General features: G+C 39.5%; 1 protein-coding gene and 1 pseudogene across 1 annotated transcript; both read right to left on the bottom strand.

The window, feature by feature from the left end:
• Positions 1-3,830: 3,830 nt before the first annotated feature.
• On the bottom strand, positions 3,831-15,699 carry RBMX2 (RNA binding motif protein X-linked 2). Its single transcript, XM_077147050.1, has 6 exons — positions 15,622-15,699; positions 15,300-15,415; positions 13,881-13,932; positions 8,937-9,066; positions 6,258-6,435; positions 3,831-4,872 (listed from the first exon to the last, which is right to left on the bottom strand). The coding sequence occupies exons 1-6, from the start codon at positions 15,624-15,626 to the stop codon at positions 4,370-4,372; spliced, it is 984 nt and encodes a 327-aa protein (XP_077003165.1). The 5' UTR covers positions 15,627-15,699; the 3' UTR covers positions 3,831-4,369.
• A 3,128-nt stretch (positions 15,700-18,827) lies between these two features.
• Positions 18,828-21,142, bottom strand: LOC143671764 (non-structural maintenance of chromosomes element 4 homolog A-like; annotated as a pseudogene).
• Positions 21,143-22,079: the final 937 nt, after the last annotated feature.

Consider the following 22,079-nt stretch of genomic DNA (forward strand, 5'->3'; position numbering starts at 1 on the left):
GGGTAGATTGAAATACTAAGGGTCAATGAGAGGGAGGGAAAAGGGGTATTGGATATGAGTTCTTTATTTCTTTTTTGGAGTGATGCAAATGTTCTAAAAATGTTCATGGTGAATACACAAATATGAGATGATATTGTGAGCCACTGATTATACAATATTGTTGGACTGTATCTGTGTGGGTATTTCTCAATATTTTTTAAAAATCTGAGTTGACACTGATTCCAGAAGCCCTGAAACATCACCATGCCTCCTGTTAGCCTGAAAGTTTATGGAGACCAAGTAATAGCTGAAGTCCTCACCAAAATCACACTCACAGTGGGCCTGCTGGCTCTGCAGACATAGCCAGTAGTCATTTTCCCAGTCCTCAAGTGTGTAATTAGAATTTATATACCTGGTAGCTGGGAGTAATCCTGACATGAATCCTTGGTCTGTATGGTAAAAGCTATCATAGTGAGGAAGTCCAAATGGAAACCTCTGAAACTGCCCCCACCACCCCATCGATGGACAAAATAGTAAATTGTGATGGTTAGTTTTATGTGTCAACTTGGCTAGGCTACAGTACCGGTATTCAGCCAAACACTAATCTAAGTGTCTCTGTGAAGGCATTTTGTAGATGTGACTAACATCACAATCAGTTGACCATAGGTAAAGGCGATTACCCTCAGTAATACGGGTGGGCGTCATCCAATCAGTTGAAGGCTTTTAGGGCAAAACTGAGATTTCCCTAAGGAAGAAATTCTACTTGTGGACTGCAGTCTCAGCTCCTGCCCACATTTCCAGCCTGCAAGCCTGCCCTAACAGATCTCTCGGTTGCCTAGCCAGACCCCATAATTGCATTAAGTCGATTCCTCGCAATAAATCTATGTAAGCTCCTACCAGACCTGTTTCTCTGGTAGAACCCTGGTGGATACATAAATCAAAAGCAGTATTATACAATCAAGACTGAGATGGTATAATCTATGAATGCCTAGAGAGTATAATGATAGTGACTAAATGCACAAATTTTAAAAATGTTTTTGCATGAGGAAGAACACAGGAAAGTCATTACTGCAGGTTGCTGAAAATAGATGGTAATTAATATTTTTAAATTTTAACTTACGTGAGACTAAAGCAAAAAATGTTTATTTGGTATAAAATTTATATTTTGACTAGTGCATCTCCTAATATAACTTATGTAGACAGCTTAATTGAACACCATAAATACATGGAACCTTGAGTAGGACATGAGATTTTGCTGGTTTATCCAGAGTGATGCCCTGATAAATCCCAGGGTGATTTGAACAGTGAATAAAAAAGTATTTGCAAAGTCCCCTTTGGGGAATGGTAACAAAGGGGGAAAATTCAACTTTCCAAGTTGAATGCTTGATATTCTCACAAGCAGTGCAGACAACCAAAACTATAGGCTAAGTCCCCAAATTGGGGTTTGTTCATATGAAACTTAACCTCACAAAGGATAGGTCAAGCCTACTTAAAATTAGGCCTAAGAGTCACCCCGAAGAGGACCTCTTTTGTTGCTCAGATGTGGCCTCTCTCTCCAGCCAACACAACAAGCAAACTCACCACCCTCCCCCTGTCTACGTGGGACATGACTCCCAGGGGTGCGGACCTTCCTGGGAACATGGGACAGAAATCCTGGAATGAGGTGAGACTCAGCATCAAGGGGTTGAGAAAACCCCTAGAATGAACTGAGACTCAGCATCAGGGGACTGAGAAAACCTTCTTGAACAAAAGGGGGAAGAGTGAAATGAGACAAATTAAAGTGTCTATGGCTGAGAGATTCCAGAGTCGAGAGGTTATCCTGGAAGTTATTCTTACACATTAAATAGATATCACCTTGTTAGTCAAGATGTAGTGGAGAGGGTGGAGGGAACTGCCTGAAAATGTGGAGCTGTGTTCCAGTAGCCATGTTTCTTGAAGATGATTGTATAATGATATGGCTTTCACAATGTGACTGTGTGATTGTGAAATCCTTGTGTCTGATGCTCTTTTTTTCTACCTTATCAACAGAGGAGTAAAACATATGGAATAAAGATGAATAATAGGGGTAACAAATGTTAAAATAAATTTAGATTGAAATGCTGGTGATTGGCGAGGGGGAGGGATGGGGGGTATGGTATATATGAATTTTTTTCTGTTTTCTTTCTTTCTGAATAGATGCAAATGTTTCAAGAAATGATGATGATGAATATGCAACTATGAGATGATATTGTGAATTACTGATTATATATGTAGAACGGAATGATCAAAATAGGAATGTTTGCCTTTATTTGGTGTTTTTGGTACTTAAAAAATCGAAAAATTGAAGGAAAAAAAAGCAGTATCATATGCCAGGAAGAGATGGAATAGATTAAGGCCATTATTAAAGGCCTGAAAGATGCAAGAGAGGTGGATGCTATTATATGTGGCCTTATGGGGTTTTCTATACAACCAGCTGAAGGAGGAAAAAACCTGAGCTTTGTTTACAAATGGGTCAGCTCAACATGTGGGTGCAAGCTTAAGATACAGCCATATTTGACTATTATTTGGTATCAAAGTGGTCTGAAGTGACTTTTTATACAATATATATACAAACTCCTGGGCAGTAGCCAAGACTGTGGCCATCTAGTTGGGAGTCTGGAAGGAAAAGGACTGGAAGATCAGACACAAAGGCATGTGGATGGACATATGAGTAGGCAAAAGTATGGAGATTTTTGTATCACATGTTAATGCCCCTCAGAGAGGACCCACCTGAAAGAGGTGCTCAACAATCAAGTAGACAAAATGAATCAGCCAGGTGACATGGGACTTCATCACTGGCTACCATGTAACTGGCAGGATGGGCAAATGAACAGATAGGCTACAGAAGCTGAGATGGAGGCCCAAAAGCAAAGACTCCTCTGACAGGTGCCTTTGCTTCAAGGACTTACCAAGGGCCTTGTCAAAACTTTCTTAGAAGTGTACTACATTCCAAGACTTTTCCTAACCACCTTCCTTCCCTCTCTCCTCCACAGAAGTCAGCTCTACATAGAATCTGACAGAAGACAGGACTAGTTAGATGAGGAAAATGAGTTCTAGGAGCAGAGGAGAGTTGGGTGGTGTCTAAGACAATGAGGTCTAGAATCCCATAGGTTGGGCTTACTATGTGGCCTTAACAAAGTCAGTTAACTTCGCTGCACTTTACTTTCCTTAGCTGTGTATTGGGAAGGGGGAAGGTAATGTTAACAGTCTCTAAGAAGCCATGTACAAACTCTTTAGCACAGTGAATGCCAAGCACTAACAGGAATTCTCGTAAGCATCCACGAAAAAGATACGGAAAATGGGTTTAAAGGTGGAGATATGCAGTGGAGCTGACCAAGTGAGCTTGGACAAGCAAGAATAGCTGCTTGAAAAGGGGACTAAGTCCAGAGGTTATCTGGTACATATGGAACACAAAAAAGGGAGCTCGCTAACCAGAAGGTAGAAACAACCCAAATGTCCATCAGCAGATGAATGGATAAACAAATTATGGTATATACATACAATGGAATATTATTCAGCCAAAAAAAGGAATGAAATTGATACATGCTACAATGCAGATGAGCCTCAAAAATATGGTAAGTGAAAGAAGCCAGACACAAGCGTCACACATATTGTATGATTCCACTTATATGAAATATCCAGAATACGTAAATCCAAAGAGACAGAATGCAGACGGATGGTTACAAGGGGCTAGAAGGAGGGGGAAAAGGGAAGTGACTATTTAACAGGTATGGAGTCTTCTTTTGGGGTAAAGAAAATATTGTGGAACCAGAGAGAGGTGGTGGTTGCACAACACCGCGAATCTACTGAATGTACTAAATGCCACAGAACTGTTCACTTTAAAATTATTTAATTTTATATTATATGAATATCAACTTCATAAAAAAATAAATACATCACAAGAAAAAAGATGGAAAAACATATCAACCCCCCCAAGAAGAAAGAAAAATGACATTTAAAAATTCAAGAAAGAAGGGCGGGGAGAGCTCACTGATCTTAACACGGGCACCAAGCTGTCCTAGCCTAGTAAGCCACATCCGTTACTCTACAGTCCTACCTGCTGACTGGAAAGATCTACAATGCTAGATTCAAAACATCTAGCACAAAAAACAAAACTGACTGGCATTTCCCCTTTTCTGGCACTCTCATTATAAATTACTCTGTTAAGTACAAGTGTATTGACAGGGACAATGAACTGTGCTAAAAAAATTTGGGTATTTGGAATGACTAATATTAAAGGGATTAAAAAATTCAGCCCCAAAATGTTACATGTAAACATAGTAAATAGCAAAAGGATGACTAAATTTGACTGCATTTAAAACTGTGGTTCATCTCTAAATCTACTGAGCAGCTGAGCAGGTAGCAGCTCCAGTCAGTAATGCCTTCGGTCACTAAGATTAGAGAGCTCCCAATCCCTTGAGTGCCTGGCCCTTTTATACCTATGGGATTTCTCTCGACTCCTACTTCTACTTCTATGACTGTGCCTTCCTGAACGACCACTGTGCCAACTAGAATGTGGGTCTGAGCTTCGATCTCTTTCCCTATCCCTGTACTTTTCCTCTCTTTCCTCCCTCCTGCTTGAGGTTTTATATCTATGCCTGGGTTTCTCCTTCTTCGGCTCCCTCTCTAGGTCCTCTGCTCTATTATGGGAAATAATCCTGACCCCAGAGGATGTGGAGCAGTGCTTCCGCCCCTCTCTGGATTCCGACTTCTGACCCTTTTCTGAGCTCTTGCTGCTATGCTTTTTAGAGCCAGGGTCATCCTTTTCCTTTAACATCTTGCTTCTGGGTAGTAAGGAGGAGGACGGCTGTTCTGCCTGTGCCTTCCTGTCAGACTTCTCTTTGTCTTTCTTTTTTTTCTTCTTTTCCTTTTTATCTGGAGAAAAAAAAGGAGGCCATCAATGAGAAGGAAAAACAAAGTTCCTTTCTTCAAATACAGATATTATAGTTCAACACTGTTGATATGCTGGGAGATGGAGAATATGCAAAAGAAAATCATCCTTGGCAGCGGCACAAAGCAGACATGGTCAACACTTCCAGAAAAGTGCCTCAGCAAAGCCAAGGTGAATATCTGCACCCACAATATATCAAGTTGCTGCACAAAGCAAACCCTGTGCTTTCAGGGTGAGGAACCTCTACCTATAGTAGAGGTCCAGTTCTCAATCTGATTTGATCCCTGGAGTATTATAGGCCCAGAATATCATTTCATCCTACCCCTGTATATCACTTTATTATACTATTCAGAACAGAATTTCCTCAAGCTTTAATGAGCTATGGACTGTGGTTAATCAAATCAACACTTCTAGTAATAAGCGACTATGAGTATTAAACAGCTTGCTACAAAAGTAGTTACTTACAGCCCTCAGAATCTAAACTTTACGTCTCCTATTCGAAAGTTTGAGAGGCAGATAAATCAAACATCTTCTCTTTCTCCAATAAAAAAGACTGAATTACTGCTGTTTTTTTACCTTTGAGAAAGTAAAAATTAGCTCAGACTGAGAAAGTAAAAACCTGCCCTGCAAGACATCAGGCCAGAATAATGGACACAGATAAAACCATTGCAAAGTTAAAAAGAAACACTATTTCTCCCAAGGACATGCTACGGCTGTAAAGTGTCTGATTAACCCATTCTTTGAGAGACCATTGCTTTCTTACTCATCTCTGAAAGCACGGTCTATCAAAAAAAATGTGCCGTTTGAAAGTATATCAGTAAGAATGAAAGATCCCTGCTCTGGCCTAGAGGATCTAAGTCACTCTGACACAGAGATACAGTGGCAACACAGGTGTAGAACTTAAGATAAAGGGTTTCTGAACAAAGCAGTGCATATTTATATTAACTTTGTAGTTTCCAAAGAATCAGGACCCTGGGTCCTGACATGATATTGACTCCTTTTCACAGTCCTGCCTTACTTTGAGCCTATGAAACTCTGTTTCATTGATATTTCACCCAAACTCCACCCTTCCCTAAAATCCTGTAGTAACTCTAACTTTTCCCTTGTTTACTGAGACAGTGCTGTCTAATTTTCTTCAATGCAACAAGTCAATAAAGTTGACTTGGTTGGACTACAGATTTGTCCCTGGTAGTCCTAAACTCAGACACGTGTTGTGATCTTCAACTGATACTTTCCCTTTCCCAGTTAAATAAGATTCCCGCACCTTCCCTTTTCACACTTAAGAGCTGATTATCAATTATCAGTGAATGCCAGAAAGAGCAGACACTAAGATTACTCAGACTCTTCTTCAGGGTCTCACTTGACTTACCTTTTTTGTGCTTTTTCGTGGGTTTCTCATCTTCAAAGCCCTCAGATGAGCATGGTGAGGGGGTACGAACCCCACAGCCCTTGTCCTGGAGCTCTCTGGTCACATTATCCACATCTTCTGAGTCCTTAGGAGCCCGATAGTTAGACACATGATCTACTCGGATAGTTCTTCCTCTGATCTAAGCAAGACAGGCAATGTTTCAGCAAAGACAGCCCTCATATCAAAGTATTTGAACCCAGTTACAGAGAATCATGGTTTGGACCACAATCATTACCTTCTAACTAGTTATATTTCTAGGGAAATCTCTAAGGCGGACTTAACTGGTCACAGTTACGTATACATAGATATTGGCCCAGAGCAGCTGGACCCCCTGAGGCAGTTGAGCCAGCAGTCTCAACCATCTCTGCCTGTGTGGCATATAAATATCAAGGGCCATGAAATGAAAAGCCGGGAAGGACTACTCCAAAGTCCAAATAACAAGGAATATTGCAAAAGTTTAGATGCACATTGAACGATTTACTCTCAAATCTGTAACATAGTTCACAGTGAAACATCTCCTAGCAAAGCTGGGCTGCTAGAAGGAATTCCTGAAATCCACCTCAGTGCTTCAGCTGCTTTCTCAGATATCTGGCACAATTAGGACGAGACAACAACAAAACATTCCATTTCAGGCAGCCTTACTCTGTAGACAAGAGTCATCAGAAATCTGAAAAGTTTGGCTTTCATCCATTCTCCCAATACAAGAGAAGATATTTATTCTAACATTTAAGACTGAGCAGCTTTTATCATCTATATCCTATTTCCCGTTTCAAAGCATTTTTGAATACCTTCCTTTTATAGTGAGTCCCTTTTACTACTGGGTCCCTTAAAAATCAAGCTTAGGGCCTGGGTGGTACAATAGTAGCTCAGTGGCAGAATTCTTGCCTGCCATGCCAGAAACCCAGGTTCAATTCCTGGAGCCTGCCCATGCCAAAAAAAAAAAAAAAAAATCAAGCTTAGGGCCTTATCCCACCCTGTCCTACAGTCTCTGGCTGTTCCATATTGGTCTAATCAGTGACAAGCTCTCCAAGTCAAGAGTCATCCCACCCGAAATATTAAACTTCCCCACCTGGGAAAGACCTGACATTATTGCAAGCATTGGGGACTACCAGTTTAATAGGCCAAGCCTTCAATCCTGGGCTTGTGAAACTAATTCCTGCAAAGGAGCTAAAACAAAATATGATTACACATAAGAGTCACCCCCAGAGAACCTCTTATGTTGCTCAGAAGTGGCCTCTCTCTCTCTAAACCAATTCCACAGATAAACTCACTGCCTTCCCCACTATTTGGAACATCACTCTAAGGGAGATAAATCTCCCTGGCAATTGGGACCTGACTCCCAGGGATGAACCTAGCCTTGGCATCGTGGGATTGAGAAAGCCTTCTTGACCAAAAAAGGAAGATAAATTAACCAAAATAAAGTTTCAATGGCTGAGAGACTTCAAATAGGGTCGAGGTCATTCTGGAGGTTATTCTTATGTAGTACACAGATATCCTTTTTCAGGTTTTGGTATATTGGAGTAGCTAGACAGAAATACCCTGATACTGTTGTACTGTAATCCAATAGCCTTGATTCTTCATGTTATACAAACAACTATAAAAATATATAGCTTTTATGGTGCAACTGTGAAAACCTAGTGACTGACACTCCTTTTATCCAGCGTATGGACAGATGAGTAAGAAAATAAAGACAATAAATAAATAATAGGGGGATGGGGGGATGGGATGCTTTGAGTGTTCTTTTTATTTATTTATTTATTTATTTAGCTTTTATTTTTAATCTTATTCTTATTTTGGAGTAATGAAAATGTTCAAAAACTGAATGTGATGATGAATACCAGCTATATGATGATACAATGAATCACTGTACATTTTGGATGATTATATGGTATATAAATATATTTTATATATCTATATATCAATAAAATTGCATTAAAAAAATAACACACAAAAAAAGTCACCCTGGCCACCCACCCTGTGTCAATGCTCATTCAACTGCAATGTTTGTCCTATATAAGTGTAGGGACTAACTATGTGGAGCAAAGATAAACCTGAATTGCCCCATCCCCATTCTTTCTGCGCAATGCCTTGCTTATAAGGGTGGGGTAAGAGGAAAGAGAGCAGAGAAAATTTAAGAATGAGTGACTTTTGTAGGATTTGTCCCGGGATTTTAATTAGAGAATTTCCAAGATCCAATATGCTGTGTATGACAGATATACACAGCTATGACCCAGGTCATGAAGTCATTATATAGCCCCAAGGCAATTCCCTGACACAGGACAATGTGGAAGAGCAAGGTTTGCTAGTCTATTCATTCTCCAAAACACCAAAGATGAGAGTGGGGGGTAGAAAGGAATGATGAAAAATAGAGGTAGGGGAAGGGAATGGTACCAATGCATCCTGGGGAGAGGGTTTGCTAAAAGATGAGTGAAAATAACAAGGCCCACAAGGGCCATGAGCCAATGGAATTATTTCTTGGAATCATTTCATGGCCATTGTGTCCCCACACCTCTGCAAGCTTTTCAGCACTCTGGCTGACCTGCACTGTCCTTGAGCCTTGTAAGGTCCAGGTGGAAAGTGAAATCTAACTCCTATCCACAGAAAAAGTTCAACCAAATCCTGCTTAATTCGCATGCTCACCTTGATTCCATTAAAATTGTCAACGGCCAGAATCGTGCTCCTCTGATCTTCATAGCAGAGAAAACAGAATCCTTTGGATTTCCCAGTCTTCTTGTCTCGCACAAGATTAATGTTAACAATCTCCCCATATCTACATATTTTATAAAAGAGTAAGACACTACTGATTTAACAATACAAAAACTTTCAGGTTGGATGAAAAAAACAAAATTCACACGATATAGTCTGCACAGGAGACATTTTGAGAACAGGACAATGTATAAAGGGTGAAAATAAGAAGTTAGACAAGGATATATATAGCACGAACACCCAATCAAAAAATGTAATGACGATCTTAAGACAGAATATTAATTCAAGCCCAAAAAAGGCATTAAATGGAACTAAGAGGGTTATTTTATATTGAAAATAGTAAAAATACATAAAATGTAACAAAGCTCTAAATCATTAAACCATGTATCAATTAGTGAAACAAAAATCTTAATTTAAAAAAATGTTAGAAATACAAAGAGAAACTACTAGAGAAAGTTATGGAAAATTTTCACGCACTACTTTAAATTCATAACACATAAAGTGGGCAAAAGTAAAATAAGGTCAGGTGAATTAAGTAATATAACATTAGTTATATTAATATAACTAATTAATATATAATCATATACACATATAATAAATACATAATCACTAACTAATGTAATAATTACACTATTAATAAATATTTATATAGTCAAACTAGTCAATATACAGACCCCGAATTCTACAAAGAGATAATAATTTCTCAAGAATTCATGAAACATGTATTACTAGTGTCTACAGATTAGGTCTCAAAGTAAACCTCAGTTACCTACAAAAAGAAGAATCAGCCATATTCTCCAATCATAATGTAATAAACTGGATATAATATTTTAAACAAAAAATGTCCTACTAACTAAAACTTGAAACCTTCTCTCCTTGCTAACAAACAATTGGATGAAAGAGAAGGTGAAACAAAGAAAAAAATCAATGGCAGGCTATTTAGAAAATCACCAAAATGAGAAGAATAAATTTCAAAACTTATCGGATATAGTTAAAACCATACTCAGGAAAACCGGTGACCTTAAAGAATGTTATTGTCCTTTAAAAAAGGAAAGAATGAATATAAATAAAGAAAGCAAACCTTAGAAAAGCAGGTAGTAAGAAATAAAGATAAAAGCAGAAATTATTTTTAAAAGTTTACTATACTCCTTATACAAAGATAAATCCCATATAAGCTAAAGCTTTATAAATTAGAAAATAAAGCATGAAAGTAAAATAGGAATTGATGGATACAATATAACATGTTCATACATATATACCTCAGCCTATAATCCAGCATCTTATTTAACAGAAAATATTAGAGGCAATTCTACTAACGTCAGAAACTACTTAACACTATATTGGAAGTATCAGTCAATGTAATTAAACAAGAGAAAAACAGATATAGGAAATGAAAAAGGAATAAAACTATTGCAGTTTAAGGATTATATATGATAGCATATTTAGAAAACCCAAGAGATCAATGATAGTGATAAAAGCCAACAATAAAACAACTAAGATCATAGGATATAAAATTAACAAAAATCTATTGTTTTCTTATAATCAGAAGATATAATGGAAGAAAAACCCCATTTGTATTAGCAAGAAAAAAAAAATACTTAGAAATAAACTTAACAATAAGCAATGCCCAAAACCTATATAAAGAAACATTTTTTAAACTCCGAAAGACACGAACATAGATTTGAACAAATGTCAAAACAGCCTTTGTCCTCGGATGGAATGACTCAACATTATAAAGATACTAAACCCAAGTAAATGCATAAATTTAACTTATAACAATAAAAGTACAAGTTTCATTTCCTTGGAGCTATATAAGTTGACGCTAAATTCTTGTGGAAAAATAAAAATTTGAGAATAACTGGAAAACCTAAAAAAAGAACAATGAGAAGAAGTAACCTTACCAGATATTAAAGACGCGGAAAGCTGAAAAGCTTCCCTGATTAAACTAGTATGGTAGTGGCACATAAATAGACAGACACAACAGAACAGAATAGAAAGCCAAGAAAGAGACACAAGTACATACGGAAAAATTAGAATATGATAAAGAAAGCATCCTCGTTTGCTGGGGAAAAGATGGACTGTTTTATAAATGGTGCTGGGACAAATGCATAGCCATTTGGGAAAATATAATATTGGATCCATAGCTCATACTGTACACCAGAATAAAATCCAAATGGATCACAGATTTCCAAGTAAAAAGGGAAATTATACCAGTACTAGAAGAGAACATAGATGGGTGGGTGGGGAGAAATGCTTTCTAACTATGACTCAGAAAATCTAGAAGCAATAAAAGATTGATAAATTTGACCACATAACAATGAAATAAAATACTGGAGGGAGTGACTATAAAAGGATAGCAAGAGGGAGGTTTTTATAGTGATGGAACTTTATTCTTCATCCTGATTGTGGGGGTGGTTACACAAACCTATACACATGTATTAAAATTCATAGAACTGTACACTTCAAAAAAGTCAAATTTGCTATATGATGATATAAACATATAAAGGAATGAATACATAAAAAATAATAAAATTGTTTTTCGTAGCAAAAAAAAATCACAATAAGCAAAGTTAAAAGAACAATGACAACCTACAAGAAAATATTTACAATTTATATTACAGATAAAAGACCAGAAAGCAATTTTTTTTCCTTTAGCTATAAAGCACATCAGGAGAACTGGTAAAGCTGAATAAAATCTATATAATAGTAAAAAAAAAAAAAAAAAGTTTTTTTAAAAAAGAATACAGGAGCTGAGCTTGAAAGGATTCCTGGTAACTCAGTGAGACAATTTGAGCATCAAAAATGAATAATGGGGCGGGCCATGGTGGCTCAGCAGGCAAGAATGCTTGCCTGCCATGCCAGAGGACCCGGGTTCGAGTCCTGGTGCCTGCTCATGTAAAAATAAAATAAAATAAATAAATAAATAAATAAATAAATAATGACGGTAAAGTATTGTAACACAACAATTTTTTTAATGAGCCCATAGCATATAACACATGACAAAATATTATACCAAAGAGTTAAATATCCTTAATATACGAAGGGATCTTCTGAAATCAATTTTAAAATGGGGAATACACCAATAGAAAAAAGTAGGCAGACAATAAATAGATTTACAAAGAAAAAGAAAAATAAATGGCCTGTAAATATATGAAAAGATGGTCATCCTCACTAATGATGAAATAAAAGCAAAGTAAAAAGCAAATTTTCTTAAAATAACCACTGTTGATTAAGGTTCAGAAAACTGTGCATACTGGTGAGAACAGTAATTAGTATAACTTTTTCAGAGAACAATTTGGTAATGTTTACAAAATATCGTAAAAATGTTAACATATTGATCCAGTAATCTCCCTAAGGAAATCATCAGGGAATCATACAAAAATTTATATACTATAATTACAGTACATTACAGTATAATTTATAATAGCAAAAAGTTGGGAAAATGCCCAACATTTTTAAAAAAGATAAAGAAATACACCAAAATGCTGAGATTTTCCTTGTGTAGTCAAGTACACTCTTTTCTACTTTATACTTTTTCTTTTTGCCAAATGTTCTATAAGACTATACGTTACCTTCATTATCAGAAAATATTAATTTGAAAGCCACTGTTAGTATCAGTAGCAAAGGCAATCTTCATAGAAAGCAAAGTACATAGTACATAGCCAGAATAGAGAATGAGAATAAGCATACACACTGGCTGATCACCACTCAATTCAAGATGAAAGTCTGATGTACTACCACACAAAGAGGTAGAAATTATAGGCTGCACCTGCCATGAACTTCCCGAAGCCCCAAAGCTGAAGAAAGCAGCCTCAGTCCTAGCCAGGGCTCTCTGCCTATGTAGGCTGCCCAGGCCCCCTGGCATGGTCTTTATCTCATGTGCACTGCCCAATCCTTTCCCATGGCCTTCTGCCCTATATTGCCACCCAATGATCTGGCCAAAGCCTGCTGCCCCATAAGTTGCCCAACTGCTCTGCCATGGACCTCTGCCTAAGGGACAGCCCAACTGTCCTGATACGGCAATTCCTCCACCAGGTTATGCTGCCTGTGTTTGCTTGCTCAGCCCCTTTTGCCAAGGTCCTCCGTCATGTCGTCCAACCTCTCTGCAAAGGCTCTTAGCCCCAGAGGGCTACACAATCCACAGGCCGTGGGTCTCTGCTTCTGTGAGCTGCAAAGGCTCTCTGGCCCTGTGGACTGTCTAACCACTCTCTTTAGCTCTGGGTTTGTGTGTGAGCTGCCCAACCCTTTCATACTCACTGACACTACTAGTGTGAGCTGCACACACCCTCTCCCACAGTTGCTGCTGCTACCATCTCATAGCAAAATGAAGAATATAAGGTTCTCCTATTCATTCTTTCTCTCATCAGCCTGTGGGTAAAGAGATCAGCTTTGTTCCTTAACCCTACACTCGTCTAGAAACAAAGAAAGCAAACCACCATCTAAACCTTTCACATTTTCCCCCAATTCCTCCATGCTTTGCTCCTAATCCTACAATGCCACACGAGTGTGGGCCCGGAAGGGCCCTGTGATCATGGATTATCCCCAATTTACAGGATGCCAAGGAGATGGGTCCAACATGGTATCTTCCTGGCAGTTCCAGTCTATTCCAGTGTAGGCCCAGGCTGAACACACCTCAGTGAAAAAGCGATAGAAATTTACTGTAATTCCCCAAGATAGCCCCCCAAATTATTCAACCACTAACATCATCTACAGGGGAGAATCCTAAAATCAAATGTCCTGGGACTGCTCTAGACTAGAGCAAAAGCCCTAGTGCTCCCCACTAAAATTCAAATAAATGGCTTTTGTGATGCCATAAAATGTATTATGGAAGCAAACTACTCTGTCCACCCAGGAAGCAAAAAATTTAAGGGAACTTACTGTGAGAACACACAGATGATGTCTCCTTCAGTCAGTTCATAAGGAAGTCCTCCTAGAAGAGGAAACCACATTTCAGTTCAACAGACATTTCTCAAATGTGTACTACAGACCCTGCACTAGGTCAGACATTAAGGGTGTAAAGAAGTGCTTTGAAATTTATAGCTTTTTTATATACATGTTATTTTTTACAAAAAAAAAGAAGGAAAAAAAAGTCAATTGTGATGATAAAAAAAAAATATTTAAGCCCTCTAGCCTCCTGTATTCTGGAGCAGCTAGAAGGAAAAATATGAGAGGATCATATGGTAGTCCATGACAAACTCTGGGATCTGTCCTGTAACTACTTGTTGAAGAGTGCTTTGAAAACTATTGCTTTTTTATTTCTTTGCTTTGTATATGTGTTATACTATACAATAAAAAAGTTAAAAATAATAAAAAAAAAAAGGGTGTAAAGAAGAGTGAGCCACAGGCTCTGCCTTCGAAGAACTCACGGTCTGATACAATGACAGAGGTATACTTAAGGTGCAGAAGTAGTACAGAAAATAGAGTGATTAGCTCTGTGTGCAAAGACCAGGGTCATCATTAACCAAGCTAAACTGATCACTCAGTCCTCCTCACACGCAAAATCGTAGACAAAGCAGATAGTTTACAGCACAAAACTCTGCTTCCACAAACATATCTTGGATTCATCTGCTCTTTACCCACAAATTTATAGCTAAAATCTATAATCCAGTCAATGTTAATATTAATCCCACCCACACAGACTAAGGATTAGAAAAACAACCGTCAACCATTTCATAGGAAACAAATTTCACTTCAAATGTTGCTTTCTTTATCTGTGAAATGGGGATATTAGTACTTACCTCATGAACTTGTTATAAGAATTAAATAAAACAATGCACATAGAGTGCTTAGCACAATCCCTGGTGCAATAAATAATCTCTCTGAACAAAGTACAGAATTATCGGTTACAACACAAGTGAATATAAGGGATGGCAATACGGCCATGGACAGAAGGCAGCAGCTAATCAGATGAGTAGAATAAAATCTAAGGAGTGGGGTTAGTAGTAATATAGGATAGTAGCTAAGTTTAAGACTTTTGAGTTTCAGAATTCCATAGTTTCGATTTACTAGCTATGTTGTTTAAAATTTTTCGGTTAACTTCTTTGCGCCTCAGTTTCAACAGTATATGGGGGGGTGGGGGGATCTCAAGAAGTCCCGTACAAGGTTTTTAGCACAGAGAACAGATAACAGGAATAGTAACTCCCGTGAGTATCGAGGAAAAAAAGGTATGGAAAACGGGTTTAAGGGTGGATAGCAGATGGATAAAAGCGGGTGATGGATGTGGAGAGGAGCAGAGCGAAGGCGTTAGGAAACCGGCCAGAAGCTGAGGAACACAGGGGAGAAGGATGTGGCCCGTACCTAGGAAGATCCATGCGCTGTCCTTGTACTCGGAGTGCCAGGACACGTTATCCGCCACCCCAAGCTGGACCTCCCGCTCATTCAGTTCGTTGATTAACTTCACCTTGGTTAAGGCGCTGCGGGGGGGGCGGGGGGGGGGAGTGCGGAAAAGGAGACAAGTAAGTGCGGCCCAGCCTAAGGGAAGGCAAAACTAGGGCACTAGACTCTCCAGTTACCACGCCTCTCCCTCTCCTTGGAACCGCAGACGCTCGACCGCCCCAGCCCTCGAAGGCCACCCACGGAAGTCCGATCCCGCTTCCTCAGAAGGAAGGTACCGCCTTACTTCATCTCCGCGGCTCGGAGCTTACAACCTGGGCGTTAGCGTCCGGGCGAAGCTGCAAGGCGCATGCGCAGTCCCGGCGCCGCAGCCCATTGGAGTCGGCGGAGCGTGCGGCGGAAGAGGGCGCGCCGACGTGCAGCGCCTGCGCACAAGCGTGGAAAAGGTTTCCTTCGCTCGGTGTCCCTGTCTCTTCTAGTAAGAGAAAAGAAAGTTTTTTCTAGTCCCTCCTCCTTCCCTCAGTGAAATGAGACAAGGGTGTGAGTCTGGTCTATTACAGGGTCCCCAGCTCCTGGATCATACCTCGCACTGGTTGGGTTGGTCTTAAATGTTTACTGAATGAAGAAGATGCCTGATGTGGCGACTTTTGTCCCACTCCAGGTTCGCCTTCCGAGGTCCCGCTCGGGTCCTCACTCCCAGGAGTCACACCCACATACTCATCATGTTTAGAAGTTATGGCACAAAAATGTAGGATATATGTGAGTGAGTAAATCTTTTGTCGTCCCTCAAATCCCAATACATAAGCAACCGACTGTGCTAAATTGAATATCCCAAATTTGTGAGAGCTGCTACGCTCATCCTTTTCCATGGCCTCTTCTACTTAAGCCAAATTAATAGCTAACATTTGAGCAGATAATGTGATAACCAATGCCAGGTTATGTGCTAAGCAATTAACATGTATTGTCTGTCAATTCTCACAACAACCCCATGAAGTAGATACAATTACCATCTCCATTTTATAGATGAAGAAACCGAGGTTCAAAGGAATTAGCTTGAAAGAGACTCCGACTCTGCCCATCCGGTCAGGTTGACTTAATCAGTCCTTGCCTATCACCTTTATCTGTCCTGTACAACTAGAACCTGTAGCTAGGAGTTATGAGGCTAGCCCTATTGCCCCCAAGGAGCTAATAATGTAATTGAGGTGATAAGATATATTTGCCTAATAGAGGTCATTCCAGAAATATCTAGGACCCAGTAGAAGGGATGGTGGTATATAAACCATGAAGGTTTGAATCCATCTTGCATGTCTCCAAATCAGTGACTGGTCTTGAACCATGATGTTTTAAAAGTGAAGATCCAGAGCTATGTAGTTTTCTGTGTAAGCCTAGCTCTGAGCCACAGAAATTAGGCCCTTTATAAAAACATTTTATCGATGATGATGATTTTGAGAACTCTACCCTCAAGTGGTTCACCATGTACACATTTACTGCCAAGCAACAGAACAGAGGCTGCCTACTTATGATAGTGTCTACTCATTCATTCTGTGTCTATCTCCACTCAGCTATTCATTAACTTTGTAGGATTACCTTGGCAATGAAAACTAAACAATGACAGATTGCATGTGGGTTTTATCTGCTCCTGGAAATCTCAGGTTGCTTAGTTGTAGTGTTGAAGTAGCCGCTGCAAAGTGGTAAGCTAGCATGCAGCATTATCTGGTTGGCTTCTTAAAGTAACTATGAATTGAGAATGCTGGGGGTACACCTGGGGCTCACTCATCCACATTTAAAAAGAAGCTGGAACCCAAGAGTAGGGTTGAGACCAACCAAAGGGAAGAACAATTAAGATTGAGGAGAACATAAGAAGACTGTTGCTCTTGAGGTGGTGGATTCAGCAGTGTGTTCTGAAGCTGGGAGAGCTGATAACCATCCTGGTTTGCCCAGGAGTGAGGACTTTCAGTGGTAAAATTTGAAAATCCAGAGCACATTGGGAGGGTTGATCACCCGAGGAGAGCCTGAAATAGGTAAAAAAGCCGTGTTAGATTCTCCATGGATATGCTTCCAGTTAGTAGAAAATATTGTAAAATAATGCCTGGAGATTTCCATAAGTCAGAGATAAAAGGGGGCAGAGGTCCAGAGGAGGACACAAGGAGGACCAGGGTTTGCCATCCAAGGTTGCGATTGGTGATCTCCACCAATAACATTCATGTAACACCTATTGTATGCAGAGCTCAGATCTAGGTTTGGCAGGCAATGCTAAGAAAGCAAAAGGCAGGACTAAACAAATGCAAGGAAGGACTAAACAATTTGGCTAGCCAAAGTTATCTCTCCACTTCCCCAAATCACACCACACTCAGAAGCAGCTTTTCCTCCTGACTTCCATAGTTTGGGCAACACTAACATCATTTTTATCAAAACCATGGGTGTCACGTTTCAGCATTCACTTTTTCTCACCCCGAGAAAACCATCCAATTATTCACCAAGTCCTAAAAATTGTACCACTGCAGTATCTATAAAATGCATCATTTCCAGTTATCATCTTACTCGAAGTCATTATCACATACCTCCTAGCTCTTTATTTTTAGCTATCAAAATCTGCATTTTACTAAAAATAATATCTTAAAAAATGTTTACTTATACACTAATAAAGTATCAGTGTCTGAGAGAGTTCAAATAAAGTTAAGAGGCTACTCTGGAAGTTAGACATTGTTACCTATTATTTAGACCTTGCTACCTATCATAACTTCCCAACCAAAACCATTCCCAGCCAATCCTAAAGAACACCTAGGGCAATATATAAGATTCTACAAAGGTTGCATGCACTAGGGTAACTTTCCAGAACCCTACAACCTCCAGATTGGTCCCTGGACAAGATAAGTCCTGAAACCTAGAGGGCCCAGCCTCTCCAGAACAACAGCTAGTTCCATCTCCCTACCCCATATTATTGACAGCCCCTTCCAACATGAAAAAGTTAGAATAGGCAAAGCCCAAATACCCCTAAAGAGTGGGATAGAAAGATCAAAGGTGATAGTGGAGAAGGTAGGGTTTAACAAACAAATTTGATCGCTGAATCATTCTATTGATATTTCCTTTAGTCTCCAATATCTTAGAGCAGCAAAAAATAAAAACCTAAAATTGTGGAATTGTAACCCATACCAAACTCTGAAATGTGTTCTACATCTAATTGTTGTGTTGTGCTTTGAAATTTATTGCTTTTTTGTATATAAGTTATTTTTTACAAAAAACAAGTCAATTGTGATGATAAAAAAAAATATGTATTCCTTCTAGCCTCCTATATTCTGGAGCAGCTAAAAAGAAAAATCTGAGAGGATGGCATGATAGCCCATGACAAACTCTTGGATCTGTCCTCTAACTACCTGTTGAAAAGTGCTTTGAAAACTATTGCTTTTTTTCTTTTTTTGCTTTGTATATATGTCGTATTATACAATAAAAAAAGTTTAAAAAATGTTTTTCTCATACAATATATGCAATACATGCTGTTTTCCATCCATTTGAGTTCTTCAGCTGGCATCAAACTCTTAGTCTCTGCCATCTCTGAACAGAGGCAGTTGCAGTCTCTGAAATCTCAAAGATCTTCACAGTCTCATCCCAGTCCTGGTAAATCAAAGCTATAATTCCTTGATTCCTAATCTGGGTGTTTTGGTCAATTCCCTCACTTTCTTCATTAATATTAACAGGCTCTATTATTGGGGCAGTCAGTCTTGGTTAAGTCTTATCTTGCAAAACCATCCCTTAGAATGAAAGCAATATGAAAGATGTTTTCTGCTGTACAGGAAATGAATGTGGATCAACCACAAAGTCAAAGAATGCCATAGTTGTATCAGGATCTTCTCAAAAATAGGTTTGCAAAAATCCCAAGATTCTTTCCACTTCTTTATTCTATGCTTCTTGATGAGATTGGTGTATCAGGATCTTCTCGAAAATAGGTTTGCAACAATCTCAAGATTCTTTCCACTTCTTTTTCTGTTGCTTCTTGATGAGATTTTTCCATTCTTTTTAACTGGGCTGGCAATGCTCTCTTTCTCTTCTATCATGCAAACTTTCTTTGGATAATAGATGTTTGCCTTTGGTACAGGTAGCTCTCCTTGTTTTGAACCCAACAGAAAGTGGAATATACAGGTTTTATTAAAGGTGTTTTCTGCTGTTTTGCCTGATATTTTCTAGGAGTCATAGACTATGAGTTCAAAATCAGAACTATCTTCATCACGGATGAGTTCTTCAGCTTCTAGCAGATTTACACCCATTTGTGCCAATGGAGTTCAGCATATCTTAACATATCAAAGGAATTGAGATCAGAGCGCAGCTACGTTGCTTTCTCTTTTCCCAAATCTGAAGCCAAAAGAAGAAGCATCTGGAACTGCTTCTCTTGCACAGGATACTCCATTAAACAGAGTGTTGGCCTCTTCAAGGACCTCTGTTAGTTTGTCACTGGCATTTTTTTTTTTTTTGGATGGAGTTGATGAGCATCTGGTACTGATAGCAGATCTGGCAGCACAGGCCATGGTCAGTCTGTACCTCCAAGCTGGCTGGGTCCACCCTTTCATCCCCCAAATCCAACAGTTCTGCTTTCTCCAAACTCAGGCACTCCTGGGCCTTCCTGCGCTCCAGCACCACACTACAGCAGGACCTGGTAACAGCAACAAGCAGCAAGTAGCTGTAGGAGTGGCTGCAATCCCTGTGCAGGTCCAGCCCAGTCCTTGGCCCCTCCGAGCTCTTTAAATACTCTTATACTCCCCCCAGCTCCTATTCTCCAGTCCTTTCTCTCTCTGCTCCCACGCCAGGCTTCACATCTATAGATCTACTCAAGGAGTGCCTTTCATTTCTCAAGTTAGACACTGTTGGTTTTCAGAAAGAAAATTCTAAAAGCAAAAGGAACTCTTGATGCAGAGCCCCCCTCAGCCCCACTCCTCAGCATCCTTGGCAGGTCCAAGGATCCAGATATAAACATGTTACAAGCCCCCATCCAATCAGGAAACAACAGAACCCTCCCCTCCTGGCATCACTGTCCCTTTAAAATCCAGCTCCCAGAACAAAGGGCTGGAGCCATTTTCGCTTTCTTCCTGCTGGCACCCCAGGCGGGAGCCAATTTCAGGCTTCTACCTGCTTTCTCCCTTTTTCTCTCCCACCTACTTCCTCCCTGCTTTATTCCTTCAATAAATCTGTTAATCTTTAACTCGGTGTCTCCTGTGGAATCCTTAAATCACTCCATGCCTAACGTCTGGTGCCAGAACCCGGGAATGGAATTTAGCCTGAGGTTTGAGTTTCTGGCCTCTCTGGGCTGTGGGAGCAGCCTCCCAGTCACTCCATTCCCCGAACCACATGGTTGCTATGGTTTCCATGTGATTGATGCTTGATTTCACAGGCTCAGACCATCTAGACATGACACTGGCTTACATCCACAGTATTAAGACATCTACAACTAATTCAGCCCTAGGTAAGTGACAGATTTTTGCCCAGATCCTCTCCTTGAGAGTTTTGTGTCCCATGGATGACCACCCTGTAGCGTTTGGGCCCGCTTTAACACGTGCCCCAGCCAGCTCCCTGAGCATTTTTATTGGCCTGAAAATTCTGAGTGCTCAGTCAAAACTCTCCAGCTCCAAGAGCATTTTCCTATGCAGCAGTCCAAGCTTGGGGGACACCCTGAGTGAAGGGCTGCACGCACGTCCCTGGTCCTTGACAACAAACTGGAGATGCCTGCTTCATTGTTGTTACTGGATCATGGATCTGGGTAAGCTAGTCTCACTTAAAGCTACACCTGCCCGTAAGCCTCCAATGGAGCTGGTAACCATTAGCCTCACAAACAGAATAAGCAGACCTCCATAAGCCTCCAGTAAGGAAAGTCCCTAACACATAACAATCCCCCCTCCATTTAATTAAAATTTAAACTCTGCAATTCAATTTGGCCAATTGTAGCCAAATTCCTTTAAAACAACAAAAACACTGGCTGGAAAACAGCACTTTTTACTTGACAAATTCTCACCAAACTTGAAAGTTTTATGTGGCATAATAGTAAATGACCTAAAATTCCCTATGCCCTAGCCTTCTGTGCACTTAAATCTCACTCTTCTCTGTGTCACTCTGTTGTTTAGACCAAATACTCCTTCTCCACAAAAAGCCTTCTAAACTTTCTATTTCCCCCGCAAAGACTATTAACCCCCTCAACAAATCTCTTTAATGCTGCGGAGCCTTTCATAAAAATCTAAGCCTTCTTCTCCTCCCCCTACGGAGGTATCCTTCAGTTACTTCTGTTTCTTCAATCCTGTTGACCATCCCTTCAAAGTCCAACAAATTGTTGATTAATTGTTAAATTAATGTAATAAGTGCTTTAGTGTCTATTTAATTCTTTTTTGGGGGGGGGGGAGAGCATCAATATTTAATTCTTAATTAATGTGTTTGGTGTCTGTTCCACACAGGATTTAAGGCCTTAACCTAAATTTGTCTGTTAACTATACTCCTAAAAAATAAGTATTTGTATGCTATAAGCTGTCTGAATCAAATACTTTTATTAACTCTTTTGCCAAACACAACATTCATTTCCGTCTACAATTATTTTTATTTTTTATCTTAATGCAATTTTCTTGATGTATATTATATACTCACATACCATCTGCATTAGTTTGCAAGCTACCAGAATGCAATATACCAGAACTGGAGTGTCTTTTATAAAAGGGTATTTATTAAGCTGCAAGTTTACAGTTCTAAAGCTGAGAAAATATCAAAATTAAG

This window comes from Tamandua tetradactyla, chromosome X (genome assembly GCF_023851605.1).
Source record: "Tamandua tetradactyla isolate mTamTet1 chromosome X, mTamTet1.pri, whole genome shotgun sequence".
NCBI classification, from domain to species: Eukaryota; Metazoa; Chordata; class Mammalia; order Pilosa; family Myrmecophagidae; genus Tamandua; species Tamandua tetradactyla.

Bases quoted from the DNA above. Each gene is read 5' to 3' on its own strand.
- RBMX2 (XM_077147050.1), bottom strand. The intron at 6,436-8,936 runs GTGAGCATGCGA...TGTCTTGCTTAG, and splicing joins ACAATTTTAATGGAATCAAG to ATCAGAGGAAGAACTATCCG. The intron at 4,873-6,257 runs GTAAGTCAAGTG...TTTTTTCTCCAG, and splicing joins CACGAAAAAGCACAAAAAAG to ATAAAAAGGAAAAGAAGAAA.